Source organism: Budorcas taxicolor, chromosome 18, assembly GCF_023091745.1.
Source record: "Budorcas taxicolor isolate Tak-1 chromosome 18, Takin1.1, whole genome shotgun sequence".
Lineage (NCBI taxonomy): Eukaryota > Metazoa > Chordata > Mammalia > Artiodactyla > Bovidae > Budorcas > Budorcas taxicolor.
The window spans coordinates 6,774,128-6,795,661 of record NC_068927.1 but is presented as its reverse complement, the minus strand read 5'-3'; the positions used below and the strand labels follow the sequence as shown (position 1 = coordinate 6,795,661).

The 21,534-nt window shown below is 45.0% G+C and overlaps 1 protein-coding gene across 1 annotated transcript in view; it reads right to left on the bottom strand.

Moving 5' to 3' along the window:
• Positions 1–21,534, bottom strand: part of VAT1L (vesicle amine transport 1 like) — a 168,576-nt gene that overhangs the window by 131,964 nt on the left and 15,078 nt on the right. The window contains exons 2-3 of the mRNA XM_052656618.1: positions 6,600–6,729; positions 2,159–2,374 (exon numbers count right to left, since the gene is read on the bottom strand). Of these exons, the coding sequence (XP_052512578.1) occupies positions 2,159–2,374; positions 6,600–6,729 (346 nt within the window). The remainder of the gene's footprint in view (positions 1–2,158; positions 2,375–6,599; positions 6,730–21,534) is intronic.

Below are 21,534 nucleotides of genomic sequence, written 5' to 3'. Positions count from 1 at the left end.
ACTATGTAACAAGCACATCATAAGAAACAGCATCACAGAAGAAGTTGCATTTATTGTAACTCTTTTGTGGGTGGATGTTCATTACGTGTCAGCATACATTTCTTACGAGAAATGACAGATAATTTTCCCTGGTCTTAAAATCCAGCACTGGGATCTCCCTGGTGGCTCAGTGGCTAAGACTCTGGGCTTTCACTGCAGGGGCATGGGTTTGATACCTGGTGGAGGAAGTGAGATCCCACAACCTGCAGGGCCTGGCCAAAAACAAAGTAATTAACAACACCCCAGTACTGGTTATGGTTTCCCTAGTGACTGGTTTATTTCCATCAAATGAACACAAGTGCACATGGCTGATCATTTTTCCCCCTTTGCACAACCTACTATTAGGAAGCCAAGAACCTTCAACAAAGCTATAAGACGTCAAAGCCTGCGTTATATGCACCATTAGCTATCTACCCTCGTTGTCCCTTTCCCCCAGTTCCTTCCTGTCTCACATTTTAGTTCTTACTGTCCTTTAGTTTAGTTCAGAGTTTAGTCCTTTTGTGTCTGTGAGCTCAGAATAAGGCATGATAAGAACTTCTGTTATATCCAAAGACATTTTTTTCTCTTTTGTGAGACCCAGGTCCCTGATAAATTTCTCTTGGTTCCAAGAAGAACAAAGTCAAATGAAAAACAAAAAATCAAAACATATAGCCAAACAATGTCAATGCCGATGTTCCAACACAGACTCTCAGCAGAACTGAATCCAGCTCCACTGAAAAGCCTGGTACTGAAGTTGATAAAAGGGAAAACAGGTCTCCCACACTTCACATGCTGAGCACACCGAGCTCATAAATGCTAGCGTTCTAAATGGCCTGCTTGCTGTTAATAGATTCACTGGCACTGAGATCCATTTCTTTTCTGGGGGATATTTAACTTTTACTGTATCTTTACTCATGGTCAAAAGACATCGGCAAATTTGCTAAAGTGATTGAAGATATTCTTCTTAAAGGCATTCCTGAAGTTTTGCCTTCATATCTTTGTATGTGAGCTTGTCTTCTTGGAAAGGAAAACCAGAAATGAGTTTTACAGTATATAAGATTTTGGTAGTTGTAGAAAGCCAAGATTAAAAAAAAACAACAACAAAAAAAACCTTAGTAGAACCACCAATGAAAAAATCTTTAAGATATACACAACCTAAGAGTTCATCTCTGAGTTCATAAAATGACAGAATCCTCAACACCAAGAACCTCTCACACCCTACTGGATAGTGTATCCAGACCTTCTCTTTTTAATCTCTATCCCCATAGAGCCCAAGATGTAGTATGTATTCAATGCACAGTCGCTGAACCAACGAGTGACATCTCTCACTCTCCGTCGATGGAATTTCCCAGTCAAGACATGACTTAGTGACTCAGCACAAGTACCTCCCATTCTCAAAGGTGAGAGTTCTCCTCCAACCCCAAGACACCCAGGGGAACACAGTGCTTGCCATGGGGCAGGCAGGCAGTACATATGATGTGACTGGTACTGAGATCCAGCCAAACCATGGAAGAAATCTCTGCCATGCCTGAGCTCCAGGGCAGCAATTTTAATTTCCTTTATTTCCTCCCTTGTCAAAACACACTTTACAGATGACATTCCTACAAGCAACCACTCTCATGGGTAGACTTAGGTTAAAGTGTCATTCCCACTGTGCTGGTACAATCTCCGTCTACCTCCCTGCCACTCAAGAAAATATTTCAGAACACAAATGAACAAGGACACCATTAACCTGGGAAGTATCACGGGTTTGTGGCAACTTATTGAAAAGAGTAAATCATCCGCCGTTTTGGTATTTCAGATAATGTTAGTTGTACATGACCTACGGAGCATCTCACAGTGATTGACACGAAAGTTCACTGGGATGCCAAGACTGAGAGTGAGGGCTTCTCTACAGAGTCCACCACTGAGACACACCATCCAGGAGATCTTTCCAAACTCCAGAGAAACCATCTCTGAGGCTCACATTAACCCCAACACATTCGTCTATATGAACTCTGCCATGCACATAAGATTCAGGAGAACCACAGAGATCATCTCTACGAATGGACACAGCTCACAAAGAAACATCATCAACCACGTGTCACCCCACTCTCTCCACCCTGACCTCGGGGAGGAGGACGCACAGCAGCCCACTCACCACGCCGCCGCCAGCCGAGTGTATGAGCACAGACATCCCTTCTCGGAGGTTGGCGACTTCGAAGAGCATCATGTAGGCGGTGACGAAGTTCATGGGGAAGGCAGCGGCCTCAGAGAAGCTCATGTCCTCGGGGATCTTGTAGACAAACTCCACAGGTGTGCACACCACCTCTGCCCAGGCGTTGTAATTAACAAATGCCATGACACGGTCCCCGATCTGGCGAGAGGGAAGCACGGGGTTAGTGAGGTTCTTAGTCTCTTCTGAGAGGTTTCTCAGATACACTTAACGATCTAGCGAAAACTATACAGTCCTCAGCGGGGGAGAAAAGAAACCTCAAACCCTAAAATACGCACACCTTCCCCTCACCTGCCTTTTGAGGCATTTGTGGAGGCTCTGAACCAATCTCTGCAAGCTTCCCAGAGGCCATGGAAGCCAGGGTCTCCATCCCTTTTCCGGAGCATAAATACGCGGTGTGCACCATCGTGGGCCTTGGAATGTGAGTGTCAGAAGGTCACATTACCGATCCGACCTCTCATCTAATCTCCCTGTTTCAGGATGTGGAGGGTCAAAGGGGCAGGGCTTGGAGTCAGTCTCCTCTCTTTGGTTCTCTCCCAGCCCATATTGATTCCCTACCAGGCCAGTTCACTGCAGTATTTGCATCAAAGGTTAGCACCGGATTACCGATGGCATTAGATGTGAAACGTGGTGCGTCAGAAAAGTCATGTAAATCTGAGTGCAGGGAATTGAATAAAAGCAACCAGGCTCAGAGAGAAATAGGAGAATGCCAGCGGGTGTGAGGAGTGACCACCAACATTTATTGCACACGTATTATACGGCAGACGTCACCCTAAGGCTGTCACGTGTTTTACCTCCTGATCAGAGGAGGCAGGGCTGAAGACTGTGGTTTTCTTTTTTTAAATCAGTGGTTTACATAGCCAGACACCAGGCAGAAAAGAAAAGAGTGGTCTTCCTTTTAAAGTGGTTATAATCGTGTGCTAAGTTTCCCCCCACCCCCCCATAACATATCATTATTTAAGGGAAATACACTGTAAACCATCACGAACAGCTTATAAGAGTTGCCAAGTGCTAGTCCAATGGAACCATTCTGCTATCTGATGTTAGGCTTGTACTGTGACTCTTCACTGCAATATTCAAACTGTTACAGTCATAGTGATTTCTCAGCAAACTAACGGCTTTCGTATATCTGTGTTTTAGTTTACTTTTTTTTTTTAAGTAATTGATTCTACTGTTTTCTTCTAGTTTAGCCTTTCTCTTTTACCTCTGTTCGATTAACAACAACAAAAGCCTCCCGTGAGACTGTTTTTTTTTTTTAATAGCTCCATATTACAGATGAACAATGAGAGGTTTTTGCAGGCACTTTAACTGAAGCAAAGAGAAGGTCACATCACTGATCTGACCCAAAAGTCATGGAGGCTGAGAGCAGCTGGACCTGGATGTGAACACAGCGAGGCCGAGAGCAGCTGGACCTGGATGTGAACACAGCGAGGCTGCCTCCAGATAGAAAAGTCAGTTCATTACACCTAAGTGCTACAAAGAAGACACCGAGCTATATACGGGTGTGCAACGGGAAACCTACCAAGTCTGGGAATATTAGTCTAAGGTCTTTAAGTTTCCGTTTCCTTGGCTCTTACACGGGTTGAATATTAGGAACGGGTCCTTATGAGATTAGATAATATAACAGGCAAGCAACCTGCGTGGCATGGTGCATGTAAACTGAGTGCAGAGCAATCAGTGACCTCCCATGGAGTTCACAGTTTAATGATCAAAAGCTAATTATCGACCCACTGAGTTTCATGAAGCAGAGGAAGAGCTGTCTAATGAGGAAACTGATGGGTGGGAGAGGCTGTCTCATGGACAGTGAGTGCCAACCCTTGGAAGCATTGAAAATCAAAGGATGATGTCAGGAGCATCATGGCTTGGACCAGAGGACCGTGCAGCTCTAATACTGGCACCCTCCTGTTTCAGAGTCATGCGGACCTAGAGCTCTGTCATAGCACCACAGAGCAGCTGATGACCTGCAGTGCAAACAGAGTGTGGGAAAAGAGTATCTCAACCACCTTGACAGCGATGGTCATACCACGCCAGACCACCCTGACAGTAATGGTCGTGCCATCCCAGCAGGGTTGACCGCCCCAGGCCTCTCATTTCATTATCAAAATGTCAAAAAGGGGGTCAGCCATCAGATAAACCCTAATCTCAGAGTCCAGAGGTGGGAAACTTTTAAAAAAATATCTAATTCACCTCATTATTTGATTCTGTTAGGGAAAAGAAATTAGTTTTTGGCAACAAAGCCCAAATGATTTCTGCAATGCTCCCGGCAGTAATTTTTCAAGGCTTCCTTGTAATCGATCAAGCCAAGAGAGCTAGCTGTTCGTATGTTGCTGTGTGTGCTGGAATTCTATCTCCAACATGATTGAAAATCTTAAGTCAGACTTACAGAGGGCATATTAGTATTGGTTTTTCTCCCCAGTCACGCCCTGATTGGAAACCTGTAGGTGGCTTCTTTTATTTGTTTGTGCAGCTGAAAGTACTGGAGGAGGGGTGGAGGAGATATGATGGATCAATCCGACAATAAGCAAGCCAGGGCTAACTAGCAAAAGAAAGATCATACATAAGGGAAAATATATATAATCAAGCACAGTGATTCCTCCCTATAAACCAAGGTCAACCCATCCCTAAAATGGTGGGTTGTTTATCCAGTGCTCAGGATTGATAGAGCAAATGGTATGATCTTTTTCCTTTGGGACCACGTGGAGGAATGAAGAACAGATTGTATTTCTTATACGCAGCATTTTCAGGGAGAGACGGTGCTGCCTCTGGTTATATTGCCTACCTGGGGACAGAAAATGTAAAGTCATAGAGAAGAAAAGAAAAAGCACAATTACTTCTCTCTGAACATTTTTCTGCTGTGTTATCTGGAAACCACTGACAAAAAGACAGATGAGCTGGTTGAGGTGTCCAGACATTCATCATAACGAATTTGGAGCATATTGATATTTTCAAAGTATACTGAGGCTCCGAGGCACTGAGACCAAGCAGCAGGCTCAAAATCGATTCCAAGGGGATTTTGGCATTGCCTTTTACAGGATTTTTCTTCCTGTATTAACCATCCAATGCCACATTTGCAGGTGGGGAGGACGGGTAAAGACTGCGGGAAGAGTCAAAATTCTCTAGTGGTCTGAATTCAGGTTCACCTTCTACTTGCTCTCATTCTGACTCCGTGGAAAACTACCAAACCCTTCTGAACTTCATCTCTGAGGGGATAATAATCTTTACCTTGCAGGGTTGTGATGGGGCTGAAAAACAGTAACTTGCCCATGTTTCCGGGTATGGTGGATTCTCAGGTGTGAGGTCTCTTCGTCTCTCCATGAGGAAACACTAAAGTCGAGTGAGAGCTCTTATGCCTGATTTCCAATGGTGTTTCTTGCTCTCAACTACCACAGTTTTGTGTACTTGTGATTTCCCCATAGGTTTTCCGTTTTTATAGACCAGATCCTACTTGATTTGCATGGTAAAAAGTATCTTTTCAGTGATTAAAAATTTTGATATTGGGAGTTATGTACATGTACGAAAACAGAATTATATAATAACCCTTTGTAGATGTCTTATTCCCCAAGCCACCAACCCATAGCCAATTCTGTCTCATTGTCAGATACCTCTACCCTTTGTCTTTACATTTTTCATCCAAAAATCCCCTTTCTCCATGTCTGAAATAATGACTTATAAGTGATCACTTAAATGCATTGGTTAAATAGATATTTAAAGACACCAAATTATAAAACACAGAGGCTATTTCTCACCAACCTTTGCATTTTGTAATTAACTTCTGAGCCTGATGTGATGGCGAAATGGGAGCCTCAGGTAGAGAGAGGAGGGGTGTACGCTTGGTTAACCCACGGCCAAATCCATAGTTGTATTCATTTTAATCTTAAAAAAATTTTTTTTTGTTTTCAAAAATCTTTTTAATAGCTATAAAGTGAATAAAGGGGATGCTAGGATTTCCCCTGGCCACTTCACCAGACCGTTGCCAGGAGTTGTAACAAGATGGTCCCTGAGAAAGGCATGAGACATTGGGAAAGTCCTACCACTTATACGCATGTGTGTGAAATAGAGAGCTGCTGGGAGCTGCTGGCAGCACGGGGAGCTCCAGGCCATGCTCTGCGAGGGTGGGGCGGGCGGGGCTGGGGGAGGTGCAAGAGTTGGGGGACATGTGTGTGCCTATGGTTGACTCACTCGTATGGCAGAAATCAACACATGACTATAAGGCAATTATCCTTCAATTGAAATAAATTTTAAAAAGCAAATAAGAAGACACATAGATGATTTCAAACGCATTTTGCATAATATTTTGTTTAATCTTGTATTATTTCAATAGATTCCAGATAAATATCACCCTTCTAGTCAGAAGTCAAAACATTACCTCAAATCCTTTAACGCTGTCCCCTAGGGCTTCAACAATCCCAGAACACTCAAATCCTGGCACCAGGGGGGTCTTGGGAGGGTTGTCGATATTCCCCTGGCGCACCATCAAGTCAATGAAGTTTAAACCACTGTAAACAGCAAATGTGAAAAGAGAGAAATTCACAATGAGATGGAAAGAAAGCACTGGCTGGACTCTTCTTTCCTTCCCATCCCCTCCCTCCATTTCCTCCCCCAGTTCCTCTCTTCTTTCTGTTTTAACTTTCTGGAAAAATGTGTCTAATAGTAATGTTACTTAGCTAGATGTCACCAAGAAAGCAAAACAATGATCTCTCTAGACAACTTATCCTTTCTCAGCCCTTCAAATGGCGTCTGCAGCGTTCATGCTCTAATTCAAAAGAGAGCCTCGTTATCCCCACTCACAGCCCACTTACTCTAACTCTAAAAATGTATTGACCAGCCTGGTCATTAGCCATTCTAGCACTTAATTGAGGGTAAAAAAATACTAGGAAGAGCTTATAAGAAGAAACACAGAAAGCAGCCAGACATAATGGGCACCCACCAATCTATGAAAAAGAAAGAGAAAAAAAGATCTAACTTAAAACGTCTCAAAAAGACTGTCCCAAGTAGCTCAGCTGGTACAGAATCTGCCTGCAATGCAGGAGACCCCGGTTCCATTCCTGGGTTGGGAAGATCCTCTGGACAAGGGACAGGCTACCCACTCCAGTATTCTTGGGTTTCCTTTGTGGCTCAGCTGGTAAAGAATCTGCCTGCAATGCGGGAGACCTGGGTTTGATCCCTGGGTTGGGAAGATCCCCTAGGGAAGGGAACGGCTACCCACTCCAGTATTCTGGCCTGGAGAACTCCAGGGTCGCAGAGTCAGACATGATTGGGCAACTTTCACTTTCACTTTCAACCAGCTCATAGATTTACAAGAGTGCTGTGACACAAAGGCTAGTCGTAATGGTGACTGTGAGCCCTCACGAGAGCAGGCTGGGTGTGACTGCTGGGCAGTGGCTCGAAAGAGACAGGCCAAAGGCCAGTGGGTGTGGGGAGCCTGAGAGGTCTGTTTCCAAACCTGAGTTGTCTCTGGCCGAGAGAAATCTTTTGGTATTCTCTATAGACATATTACTTTTGAAATAAAGTTATCATTAAACTATATCAAAGTCATTGCCTTGGAAATCCACATACTTAATTCTAATGATGTTACTAATCTTCCAAACTATTTTTTTTTAAGAGCTACAATTGAGAATTGCATTTAACACCCGTGAAGGAATGAAGTGAGAAAGCATGTGTGTGAAATACATGAACGTTTATTTTTTTGCACCAAATGTGGCTCTAACGTACTTCCTGTTTTCACAAGCTGCCATCTAAGGAAGACATGGGTTGGAGAAACCAAACTCCTTGGTCTGGCGCAAGGCCTGTTAGCCTCTGACCACAGCTTCTCTCCCAAGCAGAAGCCCTGAACTCTTTCTTAAACACAGCTTGTCCGTTTCTTCCTCGGCCTCTCTGGAGCCAAGGACACATGGATGTCCACCTACCACCTCTGGTCTCTACTTGTCAGTCTCACCCATAAGCAATGGATAGGGGCAAGGAGGTGACTTCCTTGAAAGGTAGACTTTTCTCAAGGGTTTTCTAGCCACAAATGAGGCAAGATTCACATATTCCCCCCACCGAAGTATCTCTGACGTGTGCCCTTTCTGAAGACAGCTGCATGCCTCACACTTCTTGGCTCCCAGAATACCTGGCATGCCTCATACCCACAGCAACATAGTAGATACTCAAGCAACATACACTGAATGAAGGAATATTCATGAATATTCAGACACATGTGCTGCCAGGTTGAGTACTAATGCCTTTTAGAAAACAGCCAAGGGATGCTGGGTCATGGACACCCTTCTGAAATGTGTGTGTAGACTTCCAAAGATCCTGTTTTGATGTTTAATAGTTCTTAGGGCCACTTATCAGAGAAGGCAATGGCACCCCCCTCCAATACTCTTGCCTGGAAAATCCCATGGACCGAGGAGGCTGGTGGGCTGCAGTCCATGGGGTCGCTAAGAGTCGGGCACGACTGAGAGACTTCCCTTTCAATTTTCACTTTTCACTTTCATGCACTGGAGAAGGAAATGGCAACCCACTCCAGTGTTCTTGCTTGGAGAATCCCAGGGACGGGGGAGCCTGGTGGGCTGCCGTCTACGGGGTCGCACAGAGTCGGACACGACTGAGGCGACGCAGCAGCAGCAGCAGCAGCAGCGGCGGCAGGGCCACTTATTAACCAAAATGTTCTCCAATAATGTGGCTGAATAAAGTCTCAATTCCACAACTTCTCCCTGGGTAACCTTGGGTCGGTTATTCAACCTCTCTAAGCCTCAGTTTCCTCATCTGTGAAGTGAGGGTTATGAGAGCACCCATATCACCAAGTTGCTGGGAAAACTGATGAGAGTCAAGCATTGTGCCAAGTAAAAAGTACGCATTCAATAACAATAATATCTGTGTCTTCTATTAAGAAGGCTGAAGTGTGAGATATATTTTGGGAAGATTGCCATTAAATGAGAGTGAAAAATCGTTTCAGAGCTGAAATGGGAAAACTTGAGCTATCCGTAAGCTTTGCTTCTGTGAAATAGCCCATTTTCCGACACAATCAAATAAATAAAGCATCACTGTATAACAATAAAAGGAAGTTCTACGTGCCAAATCAAACACTCCATCTCATTTCACACATATTTCAGCTCCCCGTGTTATATCCTCCATGTGAAAACATGATTTCCCAAGACCCTGATGGAGAAATGGCAGAAAAGATGACTTGGCAGTTGTGTAAACACGCCAGCCCCTTGGACAAGGCTTCAGCCGGATGCCTGTCGCACTGCTCCGTAGGGCAGCCTTCAGTTTCCATCCAGCACGAAGTGGGTGCAGTGATTGTAAATGAGGAGGCAGCTACTCAGTGCCGGAGAGAAGGGCCAAGACTTATAGAGCCTTATATAAGGGCTTAGCCTCTATAAGGGCCAAGACGTTATAGAGCCAGAGCACCCCGTTTTCTCAGGGAGGCATGCAGTCAGGATCGTGGAGGAAGCCAACCACCTTCAGGATGGAAACATGAAGGAGGGGTGTCCCACGCGAGGGGGGATGGGTCAGCGTTGCTTATCTCAGCACAGAGAGGAGGTGACGAGGTGGTAACGAAGCACCTTTATGCTACATCAGACCTGTTTCATGGTGCCTGCCCATGCACCTCCGCCTCAAATGGACCCAGCCAGCATTTACTGAGGGCTTCATTTCGGGCAGAAACTGGGATAAACATTTTCCTTTTGTTATTTAAGACTCAACAACACTCCTACAAAGTATGGACTATCATACCCACTTTTCAGATGAGGAAACTTCGGCTCAACAAGTTACTTGCGTAAAGTCTCATCTTCGGAAACTGTCAAAGTCAGGACCCAAATCCAAGCCAAGTCCAGAACCCAGGACCTCACAGATGACATCCTAGTCCCTCTTTACGGGGACTTCATCCACTGCCCTTGATGAAGGGGGTGCACCCGGGGGCCACACTTATAACTTCCTATCTCTTGGCCAGCTGACTGGACCAGCGGCTGGACCCAGTGTTGGAGGAGTCGCCATTCCTAGTTTGAGCAGGAGCCCATTCAGCATAAAGTAAACGAGCTGGTCCAAGAACTGGATCTCAGAACCTATGAACTGGGAAACATGCATCAAGAGAACACCTTGGTACCAGAGAGGATGTCAAAAGACAGGACCAAGCTGGCTCGCAGAGCCAGCCCAACAGCTTCCACCAGGGCCAGCTATACACACCTCACTGCTGAATTATCAAGGGTGGAAGAGTCCACTCTCCACCTGTGGTGCCACCTAGCCCCATGTGCCCGCTGCCATCAGACATCTAAGGGGTCCTTGGATACTTCACATATGTGTTTATAACAGAGCTCTTCATTGGGTTATGTATGTGGTTTCTGCCTCATGAACCCCAAATACAAACGAAAACAAATACCATAATCAATATCCATAAATCACTCACTGGACAACCATTAATGACCTCATTTTTTTTTTTCAAGCAAAACAAGTAACATTGTTTAGAGATAATAAGCTCTTGCCCAAGACCACAGGCAGTGAATTGTAAAGGCATGGACTTAAACTTGGGTCTGTCAAACACATTTTTCTTTCCACCCCCTCAGGAAAAAACACAGGGGCATATCAAGCCACGCATCGTCATTATAATAGTTTCCAGTTTTCTCTAAGATTCCCTGGTGGCTCAGACGGTAAAGTGCCTGTTGACAATGCGGGAGACCTGGGTTTGATCCCTAGGTCGGGAAGATTCCCTGGAGAAGGAAATGGCAACCCACTCCAGTACTCTTGCCTAGAAAATCCCATGGACGGAGGAGCTTGGTGCAGGCTACTGTCCATGGGGTCACAACGAGTCGGGCACGACTGAGAGAGTTCACTTTCACTTTTGGAAATTCTGAGTGGAGGGAGGGGGCAATGACTATGTCTGATGATTCAGGCCCGCACCAGGGGTACCTGTCAGATGTCTTTCTTGCTGGCTTTTTATGTGGCTCTCTTAAATGTCAGAGAGCACTCCAAAAAGAATTAGTGCTGCAAGCTGCTTGATGCAAAACACAATCCTGCGTTTCTCCAAGACTGATATAGTCATAAAAGTAAGGCTCTTCTTCCCTCCCACATTAAATGATTAGTCAAATAAGAGGCTTAAAGTGTTATTACTGAGATTTACAGTGTCTCAGACATAACAGCAAAGTGATTTAGTTTTTTGTATATGTATATATACATATGGGATTCCCTGCTGGCTCAGATGGTAAAAGCATCTGCCTGCAATGCGGGAGACCTGGGTTCGATCCCCAGGTCAAGAAGATCCCCTGGAGAAGGAAATGGCAACCCACTCTAGTGCTCTTGCCTAGAAAATTCCGTGGATGGAGGAGCCTGGTGGGCTACAGTCCATGGGGTCGCAAAGAGTCATTTCAGATTCTTTCCCATTATAGATTATTAAAATATATTAAACATAGCTCCTTCGCTATAGTAGGTCCCTTTTTTAATCTATTTGATAGACAGTAGTGTATATCCGCTAATCCTAAATTCCTGAATTTATCCCTCCACCCTCCTCCCCTTTGGTAACCATATGTTTGTTTTCTTTGTGAGTCTATTTTTGTTTTTTAAATAAGCTCAAATGTGTCACTTTTCAGAGTGCACATATGAATGACACTGTACGATGCTTGTCTTTCTCTGTCTTGCTTGCGTCCCTTACTATGATGGTCTGTGAGCTCATCCATGCTGTTGCAAACGGCGTCATCTCGTTCTTTTTTATGGCGGAGTGGTCTTCCATCATATGTATGCATGTATCAGGCGTGTGTGTGTGTGCTTAGTCATGTCTGACTCTGTGCGACCCTGTGGACTGCAGCCTGCCAGGCTCCTCTGTCCCTGGGACTCTCCAGGCAAGAATACTGGAGTGGGCTGCCATGTCCTCCTCCAGGGCACCTTCCCGACCCAGGGACTGAACCCGTGTTTCCTACGTCTCCTGCGCTGGCAGGCGGGTTCTTTACCACTAGCACCGCCCGGGAAGCCCGTGTACGAGCCGCATCTTCTTTATCCATCCATCTGCCGATGGACATTTAGGTTGTCCCCACGTCTAGACTATTGTAAACAGCACTGCAGTGAACACAGGGGTGCATATCTTCTCAAATTATGGTTCTATGCCCAGGACTGGCATTGCAGGACCAAATGGCAACTCTAATTTCAGATTTTTAAGGAATCTCCTTAATGTTCTCCCTAGTGGCTGTACCCATTTACATTCCCACCAACAGTGTAGGAGGGCTCCCTTTTCTGTACACCCTCGTCAGCATTTATTATTTGTAGGTTTTTCAGTGACGCCACTCTGATACTTCATTGTGGGCTCGCGTTCCATTTCGTTGCTAATTAGCAATGTTGGGCATCTTTTCGTGTGCCTGTTGCTCCTTTGCATGTCTTCTCTGGAGAAATGCCTGTTTAGGTCTTCTGCCCACGTTTTGATTGGATGACTTGGTTTTTGATATTGGGTTGTATGAGCTGTTTGTATAATTTGGAAATCTGTTACTTGTCCGTTGCACCATTTGCAAATATTTTTTTTCCAAGGCTGTAGGTTGTCTTTTCATTTTGTTTATGGTTTCCTTTGCCGTGCAAAAAGCTTCTGAGTTATTTCTTAAAGGACACCAGTAAGTGGATGACTGAAAAATCAGCCCAGCTATAGTTTACTAATTTTCCAGTTCGAGAGAAAATTGGCCCAAAGAGGGATTTAGCAAAGAAGAGCAAGTAGATGTGGAGAAAGTCCCCTTTTATTATTTTCCAGGTGAAGGTAAGGTGAAGGTTGCTCATGGGAAAGGGTTTTGGACCTCCTGCCGTCTTGTTCTTCCCAGAGGCCATCAGCATCCTCGGCACTGACCACAGGAGTCCAAACACACAGATCACTAGACAAAGGACAGTGAGACGAAAATCTTGAAAATCTTCCAGAAGCCCACTTCTCTACTAGTGCAGCCCAATCATATATTTTGATCTCGCTCTCAATAGGAATCCCTAATCTTGCCCCATCTTTGGTTCAGTTGAGAGATACATGGCCACAGAAACCACTTTTAGAAACCCCCTGTTTTACTTTCTGAGGGATGCTGTTGAACATATCATTTGTTACAACAGACATTCTCTTCTTTATGAAGACTGGGGATTTTCCCTCAAATTTCAACACAGAGGTTTAGTTTACATGGGTCTCACAGGCCCAGTACAGTGTAGAAACTGATCATACTTGTTTCTTTGCAGTAGCGACTAGGAAGCTCCAGGCCAAATTTGTAGCACCCCTCCCTGAAAACAGCAGAGCTTTCTGGAATTCATCCTCTATGTCATTCTAACACTCACCATCATCTTAACTTTCTAAATACTTTGGGGTTTCCATTTTTAAATATCTTAGGCTCTATTGTCTTGGATCTCAAACTTGATTATACACCAGAATTCTGAGGAGTTCTTATTAAAACACAGATGGCCAGGTCCCACTCCTGCACGGTTGACTAAGCTGGTCTAGGGTGAGGGTCAAGAACCTGCATTTCTAACAAGCTTCCCTCGCTGCTGCCGCTGATGCTCTGAGAAACACACTTAGAGAGCCACGGCTGTACCATTTCTTTTAAAGCTATCTCAAGTTGTCTTTGGGATGAGACAAGGTAAAAATTAATAGGTGATGATTAAGTAGATAAGAAAATGAAAAGCTCTCTCATAGTCGTCTAAGGCAGCTGAATTTTTTGATCCTAGTCCAAAGAATTATATTTCTCTTGTTAAATGTGGTCTTATTAGATTAGGTTCATCATTCTGATTTGTCTGGCTCTTTCCTGGATCCTAATTCTTTCATCCAAAAAATTGGCTCTTCCTTTTGGATATGTAGCCTCCGAGAATGCAGTTATCAAGCCATTGAGTTTTCTGTCCAAATTGCTGATAAAAATTTTGGATTAGCTGTCACATTCCTGGTTACTAAGGGTATTTGTGAAGACCGCAACGAGATGTCATGGAGGAAATTCAAGATATAGAACCAGTTGACATGTTTTAAGTTTCTTCAATTCATGAACTCTATGATTCTCTGAAACGTCTCCAGGATACTGGCATGGCCAAAAAGTTCTTCCAGGGTTTTCCAGAGCGAACTTCTTGGCCAACCCAATGCTTTGAATTCACGTTTAACAAGATCTGTGTAAGTTAGTGAGCCCCACTCCTTGTGAGCAAAGGCAGTCAACCCCCTCCCCCGACAGCAGAAGTTGCTGACCACGTGGGCGCAGTCTGAGCAAGTGCCAGGCACAGCAGTTTTCTGGATGCATGTCACGACCATCATAGCTCCCCCCTCCACACTATAGATATAGATATAGATATCCGCCCCCACCCCAACCCGCAAATCCCCAAATGTGCACACTCTGGTCCTAACTCTGAGAGTGCTTTACCCAGGCACACATTCTCATGTGTGATCAGCACTGAGGAAAATTGCTCTGCTGCTGCTGCTGCTGCTGCTAAGTCGCTTCAGTCGTGTCCGACTCTGTGCGACCCCATAGACAGCAGCCCACCAGGCTCCTCCGTCCAAGGGATTTTCCAGGCAAAAGTACTGGAGTGGGGTGCCATTGCCTTCTCCAGAAAAGTTGCTCTAAGCAGCCTCAAATCAGCTGTTCCCACAAAGAAGACTTTTTAAGAAGAGATGGGTCCTTTCTGTGATGGGTTCTCATGTAGGGCTTTGCAATGGTTGGAGGGGCCCCCAAGAAACTAGTAGATCTCTAGAAACCCCCATTCTAATTCCTCAGATGATAGGGATGAGGAGAAAAGGAATTATTTGCGGCCAAGTCATTGTAATAGATAACATTTATGGGGTGCATACTATGTATCGGGCATGGTGTTCAATGTCTGTAAGGGTGATACTTAATTTTTAGAGCAACCATAACAAGGCTGAGACATACACATCACCCACATTTTACAGAGAACAATATGGAGACACATCAAGGTTTATAAAGCCAAGAGGTGAAGGCAAGTGATGTCTCCAGAGGCTACTGCCATTTGCTGTCCTTTCATCACTCAGTGGTTCCAGTTACAGGGAGGGGACTTCTCAACTCACATGTCACACTGAGCACTTACTATGCCCTGAGCAGATACTTAGTACTGGATGTCTACAGTTCACAGGGGGCTCGGTTTCTCACGGGGAGACAGAATCGTGAAAGCTGATCACAACACAGTGGGATGAGTGGTTCGACAGAAGTGTAGCCAGAGAGCTCACCTGGCCACCAGGAGATGGACTCACAGACAAGATAACCGTGGAGTCAAAACAAGGACCCTCAACAAGGTTTTCTCAAAGAACTCTTAGCTTTGGTGACACCCTCTGTGGAAGTGACGGCTCGCCTTGTGGCTCAGTTGGTAAAGAATCTGCCTGCAAAGCAGGAGACCCTGGTTCAATTCCTGGGTCGGGAAGATCCTCTGGAGAAGGGATAGGCTACCCACTGCAGTATTCTTGCCTGGAGAATTCCATGGTCTGTATAGAGTCAGACACGGGATCACAATGAGTCAGACACAAAAGAGCAACTTCCACAAGAAAGTGAAAGCCGCTCAGTCATGTCTGACTCTTCGTGACCCCATGAACTGTATAGTCCATGGAATTCTCCAGGCCAGAATACTGGAGGGGGTAGCCTTTCTCTTCTCCAAGGGATCTTCCCAACCCAGGGATTGAACCCAGGTCTCCCACACTGTTGGCGGATTCTTTACCATCTGAGCCACAAAGGGAGCCCAAGAATACTGGGGTGGGTAGCCTGGCCCTTCTCCAGTGGATCTTCCCGATCCAGGAATCAAACCGCGGTCTCCTGCACTGCAGGCGGATTCTTTACCGTCTGAGCTACCAGGGAAGTTCTACAGTCAGAGCTAAAGTTAAACCCTTGGCTATTGCTCTCTGGCTTCTCCACAAGGGGGTTGCTGCACCTCCCTGAACCTTGGTTCTCTCATCTCAAACATGCGAGAGTCACAGCCTCACGCTGTCGGGGTTGGTGTGGACCGCGCGTGACAGGACCGTGGGAAGCAGGGTGCCTCACACGCCGCAGTGCTCAGTGAGTGTGAGCTGCAGTCGTTGTCATCAGCACACAGAGAAAGTATAATCGGTCAGGCTCCCTGGGAGGCAGACTCTGAGACTCAGCTTTGCATGCAGGAGGGTCGATAGGAGGTGCCCCAGGGAACAGCACCTACCCAGCGGTGAGGGAAGCTGGACTGAGTGGATGGAGAGGTTGAAACACTGACGTGGTAGTAAAAAAGGACACAATTTATCCACGGAAAGTTCTAGAGCTAGGATGGGACCTCAAGTCATGATGAATCCAGGCAAGGGGCCTGGACCTTTTTGCCTCATGTCAACTGCTCATTGGATGAGAGCTGTCCCTGGGAGGAGCTCTGATCTCAGGCAAGGGCATTTCCTTCTGCTGAGGACAACTCCTCAGCAGGGACGAAGCTGCGAGCCCCCAGCAGCCAGCACTCGCTGTAGCTGAGGGAAGGAGCTTTTCAGCCCCAAAAGGGGGTCATGGGTGGTGTACCCCAGCATCCACCGTGAGAGGGGTGTTGTGGTCTTCCTTTGCAGGCTTTTATTCCTCTGCTGGCCCAGAGCAGCAGTCACCAATGGTGAGAATTTACAGAGGTGTCCTTTGCGTGGTGGTTTCCGAGAAGGAAAGGTCTAGGGTTCTTATGACCAATTCTGGGAAGGAAGAAAAGGATGATATCTTTAAACTGGGATCTGAAGGATGAGAGACAAAGAGGCAAGGGAAAGGGAGGACGTGAAGAGATCAAAGTGTCAAGGACATGACAAACTAAGAAGAAAAGAGAAAAGGAAAGGCGGACGAACTATCAAAACACACGCAGGAGTTGATCTTAAATGTTCTCACTATAGAAAAGAAACGGTGACTTTCTGATAGCATGGAGGCGGCTAATGGGACGGTGGTAATCATTTGACAGTTTACAACTGTATCAAATCAACACTTTAAACTCACACAATGTTATACATCAGTCATATCTCAGTGATGCTGGGGGAAAGGAAAAAAAAGTCTTTTTCAGGGTTTAATAGATAATTTTCAGCTATGAAAAATATACATGCAGGGTTACTAAACTGCTTGGGGAAATCCATGAGAAATAGTAGCTCGGGGCTTTCTCTGTGTCTACGGGAAGGCGAGGATCACAGGATACTGGTGGAGACCCAGACACCAGAGGGAACACGGTCAGACGCCACACAGGGAGTCTGGAATTCCCTCTGCTTGGTGAACTCACTGCCCAGCAGCCATCGCAGCCTGGCCCGGAGGCTCCCAATGTGTGGCTTTGCGCTGAGCCACAGCACCCCGGAAGCTGTGCCCTTGCTTTTATTTTATTTTTAAACGTTTTTAATTGTTATTTATTTGGTGATTACCTCAAACTGCTTTGCCCTTCCTTCACCTCTTGTCTGGCTGCTGCGATGTTCATCAAAGCACTGAATTCTGAACCCAAGGGGGTGGGGCCAAAGAAACACAGGTTTGAGTCATTCCCTCATTTCCCCAGAACTGAAGATTTTGGTTTTGTTTCTTAATCACAGCTGATAGCTTAAAAACGTCTAGGACTATAATCAGCAGAAAATCTTGCTCCCAATTCTTCTTCTTCTTCTTTTTTCACCCCTATTTTTTAGGCTTTGTTTAAGCAAAACGGCTGTCTGAGGAGGCCTTACAAATATCTGTGAAAAGAAGAGAAGTGTAAAGCAAAGGAGAAAAGGAAAGATATACCCATTTGAATGCAGAGTTCCAAAGAATAGCAAGGAGAGATAAGAAAAGCCTTCCTCAGTGATCAGTGCAAAGAAATAGAAGAAAACAATAGAATGGGAAAGACTTGAGATCTCTTCAAGAAAATTAGAGATACCAAGGGAACATTTCATGCAAAGATGGGCTCAATAAAGGACAGAAATGATATGGACCTAACAGAAGCAGAAGATATTCAGAAGAGGTGGCAAGAATACAGAAGAACTGTACAAAAAAGATCTTCACGACCCAGATAATCACAATGGCATGATCACTCACCTAGAGCCAGACATCCTGGAATGTGAAGTCAAGTGGGCCTTAGGAAGCATCACTACGAACAAAGCTAGTGGAAGTGATGGAATTCCAGTTGAGCTCTTTCAAATCCTGAAAGATGATGCTATGAAAGTGCTACACTCAATGTGTCAGCAAATTTGGAAAACTCAGCAGTGGCCACAGGACTGGAAAAGGTCAGTTTTCATTCCAATACCAAAGAAAGGCAATGCCAAAGAATGCTCAAACTACCACACAATTGCACTCATCTCATAACGCTAGTAAAGTAATGATCAAAATTCTCCAAGCCAGGCTTCAGCAATATGTGAACCGTGAACTTCCAGATGTTCAAGCTGGATTTAGAAAAGGCAGAGGAACCAGAGATCAAATTGCCAATGTCCGCTGGATCATCGACAAAGCAAGAGAGTTCCAGAAAAACATCTATTTCTGCTTTATTGACTATGCCAAAGCCTTTGACTGTGTGGATCACAATAAACTGTGGAAAATTCTTCAAGAGATGGGAATACCAGACCACCTGACCTGCCTCTTGAGAAATCTGTATGCAGGTCAGGAAGCAACATTTAGAACTAGACAAGGAACAACAGACTGGTTCCAAATAGGAAAAAGAGTACGTCAAGGCTGTATATTGTCACCCAGCTTACTTAACTTCTATGCAGAGTACATCATGAGAAACGCTGGGCTGGAAGAAGCACAAGCTGGAATCAAGATTGCTGGGAGAAATATCAATAACCTCAGATATGCAGATGACACCACCCTTCTGGCAGAAAGTGAAGAAGAACTAAAAAGCCTCTTGATGAAAGTGAAAGAGGAGAGTGAAAAAATTGGCTTAAAGTTCAACATTCAAAAAACTAAGAACATGGCATCCGGTCCCATCACTTCATGGCAAATAGATGGGGAAACAGTGTCAGACTTTAATTTTCTGGGCTACAAAATCACTGCACATGGTGACTGCAGCCATGAAATTAAAAGATCCTTACTCTTTGGAAGGAAAGTTATGACCAACCTAGAGAGCATATTAAAAAGCAGAGACATTACTTTGCCAACAATGGTTCATCTAGTCAAGGCTATGGTTTTTCCAGTAGTCATGTATGGATGTGAGAGTTGGACTATAAAGAAACCTGATCACAGAAGAATTGATGCTTTTAAACTATGGTGCTGGAGAAGACTCCTGAGAGTCCCTAGGACTGCAAGGAGATCCAACCAGTCCATTCTAAAGGAGATAAGTCCTGGGTGTTTATTGGAAGGACTGATGCTGAAGCTGAAACTCCAATACTTTGACCATCTGATGCGAAGAGCTGACTCATTTGAAAGACCCTGATGCTGGGAAAGATTGAGGGCAGGAGGAGAAGGGGAGGACAGAGGATGATATGGTTGGATCGCATCACTGACTCGATGGACATGAGTTTAGGTGGACTCCGGGAGTTGGTGATGGATAGGGAGGCCTGGTGTGCTGCAGTTCATGGGGTCACAAGAGTCGGATGCCACTGAGCAACTGAACTGAAGCACCCATTTTATGATCTCAAGACTATGAAAGAGATTGATACAAATCTGCTATGGAAGGAAAAACTCTTGTCTAAAGCAAGGAAAACTTTCACGCACATCTCAAATGGCACCATTTACTGGAGAACAGACAGAATTGTCCTGGGTGGACCTCAGGAGAGAGAAACCCCCTGAGCTCCATCTGAGGTTGGAAGGAGTGTGTGAGGACAGATTGCAGATACAATCTAGTGGTGACCAGTGGGGAGAGAGGGGGAATGGCAAGAAAGGGGTAGAGAACGAAGAGGAAAAACTACCATGTGCAAACAAATGGGCTTCCCAGGTGGTGCTAGTGGGGAAGAACCCATCTTCCAGTGAAGGAAACATAGGAGACATGAGTTCGATCCCTGGGTTAGGAAGGTTCCCTGGAGGAGGGCATGGCAACCCACTCCAATATTCTTGCCTGCAGGGTCCCATGGACAGAGGAGCCTGTCAGGCTATGGTCCATAGGGTCGCAAAGAGTTGGGAACGACTGAAGTAACTTAGCACACACAGCAGATAAAATAAATGAGCTACAAGTACATATTGTACAACACATGGAATACAGCCAATAGTTTACAGTAGCTATAAATGGAGGACACTTTTAAAACTGTGAATCCCTACGCTATATACCTGAAACTTACATAATACTGTACATCAACTATACCTAAATAAGAAAGGAAGGCAAAAATAAAAAAATATAGAAAAGAGGGAGTAACCTCCAAACAACTAGTTTTGCTTATGCTAAGCTCTTCATCAGTTAGCAGGCAGACTACTCTTCAAATCCTTCAACCAAGAATAAACAACTAAGAGATGACATTTGAACCGACTAAATATTTTCAAGTGAGATGTAAGCAAAAGAGACAGAAGGGAAATTTTCAACTACAAAAATGTTCAATTCTATCATATTTTCTAAACAGACTGTCATCTTTGATGCTAAAACATAGCATGGGATAGTGTTAAGAGTCCAAATTCTAAAATGAACTTCCTGGCTTAAAAATCTGACTCCTCTACTTAAACACTACAATGCAACGAAACCCACAGAACCGGAAAACTTTTCAGTTACGACTCCACCATGGTTCTTCTGTCCGCATAGAAAATAAATATAACGAAGATTTTTTTTTTAGTGTGTTATGGATCCTCAGGCTATCTTCTTCCCATCCCTGGCCACGGCTCCTGACAGCGGTCTCCTCCATGTCTGGGTCCACGTAATCCTCCCTACTTTGTTTAACCATTATTCTTAGATGTGAGACCTGAAGTTTTCGGACACATCTGATGTGTTTTGAGATCGACCGCTTACTAAGTGAACAATGCTGCTTTTGCCCAGCCCAGACGCCTGTATCTCTAACACAGGGACTGATGGTGCGCTGACGGAGCTTGAGCTGTAGTTGTATTGGTCTGTTGTTCCTCAGAGACAGGAAACATGTCCCCATCACAGGTCCACATTAGTATTCGAAACACATGTCGGTTTAATATTTCAAACGCAGAACAAAATGGCCAAGGAGATACACGGAGAATCTAAATATGAACAGCCATTCTCCGCAGAAACCAAAAAGCGTGGCATGAGTGTGTCCAGGAAAAATTCTCCCTGATGCCGAGACGGACCCCTTGATTTCTGGACCTGGAGGAATTTATTTACTCTCAGCCTGTCCTGGGAACAGAGCAGGCGTTTATTCCCAAGGAGATTCCCAGAAAGGTTAAGATCTCTGCGGTCTGGGTTAGATGTTGATGGAGTCACTGACTTCAAACAGGTGCCTGGCCGTGACTGGTTGTGCAGAGCATTCAAATGAATTTAATTTAAATTCAACAGACCTTTCACGATTTGGGGCTTGGCTCGGGACTAATGTG